The following is a 2,684-nucleotide window of genomic DNA, read 5'->3' as shown; positions in this document are numbered from 1 at the left end:
TAACTGACCCGCTAGACGGTGCTGGAGCCAGGGTATAAGCCTGGATCTGCCTGGACCAAGACTCATTCTCTTCGCTGCTGAACTGGATAATTCTCTTAGTCGGTCTGTTCCTTCTAAGGGTCATGTGAGTGACGTGGAATATTAACTGAGGTGCCTGCGATGCAAGAGGTTGAAATCATGCTTTACAAACTATGCAAGCATGTCTGTGTCAGGGTTGGCTATCTGTTTGGGAATGACAGCAAATTCCGTGACACAGCTCCTGTGCTAACATCTGAATGGATGTTCAGTTCAGCTGAATATGATTCAACAGCCTTTTATTGAGTGCCAACTACGTGCTAGGAAGGGTGCCAGGCATTGTCAGAGTTACAGAGATGATGAGAAAAGTGCCCAGGTACTAGGCTAAAGATCATATTTGATGGTTAGTTGCTAAGTCATGTCCTACTCTTTTTTTTTTTTTCATATGCATGGTTAGTGTTTTATTCTTTGAAGAATGGTTCTGAAACATCACACTAAGTCGGGTTGGAAGGAAAAGTTTAAAATAGTTTTATAAGGATATAACATATGTACTGACTGTTCACTCTACAAAATCTTGATCATAGAGCTTATGATACACCTAGCTAGCAGTAGCACCCAGGTTTTCCAGATAGTCATTATTTTTCTCTTGTTTGCATAGACTTCTTCTCATTGGCTGCCTTCTGCTTTGGTTGCATGATCTCAGAGTCCCGCTGCTTCCACTGAGAGGTAGTCAGGCTATCCTTTTTTCTTTTTCCCTTACTAATTTCCTGGGATTTCTTCATGTTTTTCTGGCGGGCAAGTTCTTGTTGATTTCCACAGGCCATGATGACAACCGGACCGAGCCTGGAAGAGAGCGACTCGGAAAAGCAACGACCGCCTGGCACGCTCAGCCGCGGTCCCCACGTGTTGATCTGGAAGACCGAGCCCCCGCTGGCCCCCGCCGGGATACGCCTGTGCTCTCATGTCCTACTGTTTTATGATCCCATGTTAATCACTAACAAATTTTAAAAGTTAAACAACAAAGCCATAAATAACCCTGGCAGTTAGAAACCATAGATAATATCATAATAGCTACCAAGTTTTGAGACCTTAATGAAAATAAAACTGATCATGAAATCATAGCTAAAAACTAAAAGCCCATTCTGTGAGATTAGGTTGAGGGGTGTGCATGTATTATCTCCTTTAATCCATGTTCATTCTATAAAGCTAATATCATAGTGTCCATGGTACTAATATGGCCCATTTTATAGATGAAGAAACTGAGCTTCAGAGGTTTTTGTCTGAGATTGCAGGGCTTCCCAGATGGTGCACTGATAAAGACTCTGCCTGCTAATTCGAGAGACACAAGAGATAAGAGTTCAACCCCTGGGTCAGGAAGATCCCCTGGAGAAGGAAATGACAACCCACGCCAGTAATCGTGCCTGGAAAATTACATGGACAGAGGAGCATGGCAGACTACAGTCCATGGTGTTGCAAAGAGCTAGTATATAGAAGAACTATAATTCAAACCCAGGTCTGCCTGACTCCAAAACTTGGACTCTAGAGCATTGCACCACACCATCTTTGCAGGAAGAGTCAGTTTGTGAAAACCCAGGGGAATGTATAATCTGCATTTAGCCAGGCACACATCCAGACAGAAGAAATAAATATCAGTGCTTTAAAAACCCTCCAGGGTAGTAAAGAAACGGGGGAAAAAAATAAAACAAGATGTCTAATCATTTAAACACTAGTTAATCCCTAAATGGAGAAGGCAGTGGCAACCCACTCCAGTATTCTTGCCTGGAGAATCCCAGGGATGGAGGAGCCTGGTGGGCTGCTGTCTATGGGGTAGCAAAGAGTCAGACACGACTGAAGCGACTTAGTAGCAGCAGCAGCAGCAGTAATCTCCAGATGGAGAGCCCACCTCAAATATTTATACTATTCTTTTTATCACTTAATTCTACTTAAACTGGCCTCTAGAAGTATCTTTAAATTTAATTAGTAGCTAAAGCTTAGAATTTTTGGTATCAAGATATACCTCTGAATTTTTTAAAAAATTAATTATTTAATTAATTAATTTGTCTCTGCCTGGTCATAGTTGTGGCTCTCAAGATCTTCAATCTTCTTTGTCGCATGAGGAGTCTAGTTCCCTAACCTAACCAGGGATCAAACCCAGGCCCCTTGCATTGGGAGCTTGGAGTCTCAGCCAATGGACCACTAGGGAAGTCCCACCTCCTTTAATTCTTGTTTCACATCTATATGGGAAAGAAAAGAAACTATTTCCTAAAAATCAGTATCAAGCAAATAAGAGAACCTTATTAATGGCGAGCTGGATGACTCACAATCTGGAATCAAGATTGCCAGGAGAAATGTCAACAACCTCAGATATGCAGATGATAACTCTTAATGGCAGAAAGTGAAGAGGGACTGAAGAGCCTCTTGATGAAGAGTGAGTGTTAATCACTCAGGCATGTCCAACTCTTTTGAGTCCCCATGGATCGTAGCCCACCAGGCTCCTCTGTCCATGGAATTCTCCAGGCAAGAATTCCGGAGTGGATTGCCATTCCCTTCTCCAGCAGATCTTCCTGATCCATGGATCAAACCTGTCTCTCCTGCATTGCAGGCAGATTGTTTGCTGTCTGAGCTGAAGAGGAAAAGAGGTGAATGCAAAAGATGGCTTAAAACTCAAC

At 42.7% G+C, this 2,684-nt stretch overlaps 1 protein-coding gene across 1 annotated transcript; it reads right to left on the bottom strand.

Moving 5' to 3' along the window:
- Nucleotides 1-444: 444 nt before the first annotated feature.
- On the bottom strand, nucleotides 445-969 carry LOC122698962 (small EDRK-rich factor 1-like). Its single transcript, XM_043910635.1, has one exon. It carries the CDS (start codon nucleotides 837-839, stop codon nucleotides 651-653), a length of 189 nt encoding a protein of 62 aa, XP_043766570.1. The 5' UTR covers nucleotides 840-969; the 3' UTR covers nucleotides 445-650.
- Nucleotides 970-2,684: the final 1,715 nt, after the last annotated feature.

The sequence above is a fragment of the Cervus elaphus genome, chromosome 8, assembly GCF_910594005.1.
Source record: "Cervus elaphus chromosome 8, mCerEla1.1, whole genome shotgun sequence".
NCBI lineage: Eukaryota > Metazoa > Chordata > Mammalia > Artiodactyla > Cervidae > Cervus > Cervus elaphus.
This window is presented reverse-complemented; position numbering and strand designations above follow the sequence as displayed.

Bases quoted from the DNA above. Each gene is read 5' to 3' on its own strand.
- LOC122698962 (XM_043910635.1), bottom strand. From the start codon at position 839: ATGGCCTGTGGAAATCAACAAGAACTTGCCCGCCAGAAAAACATGAAG.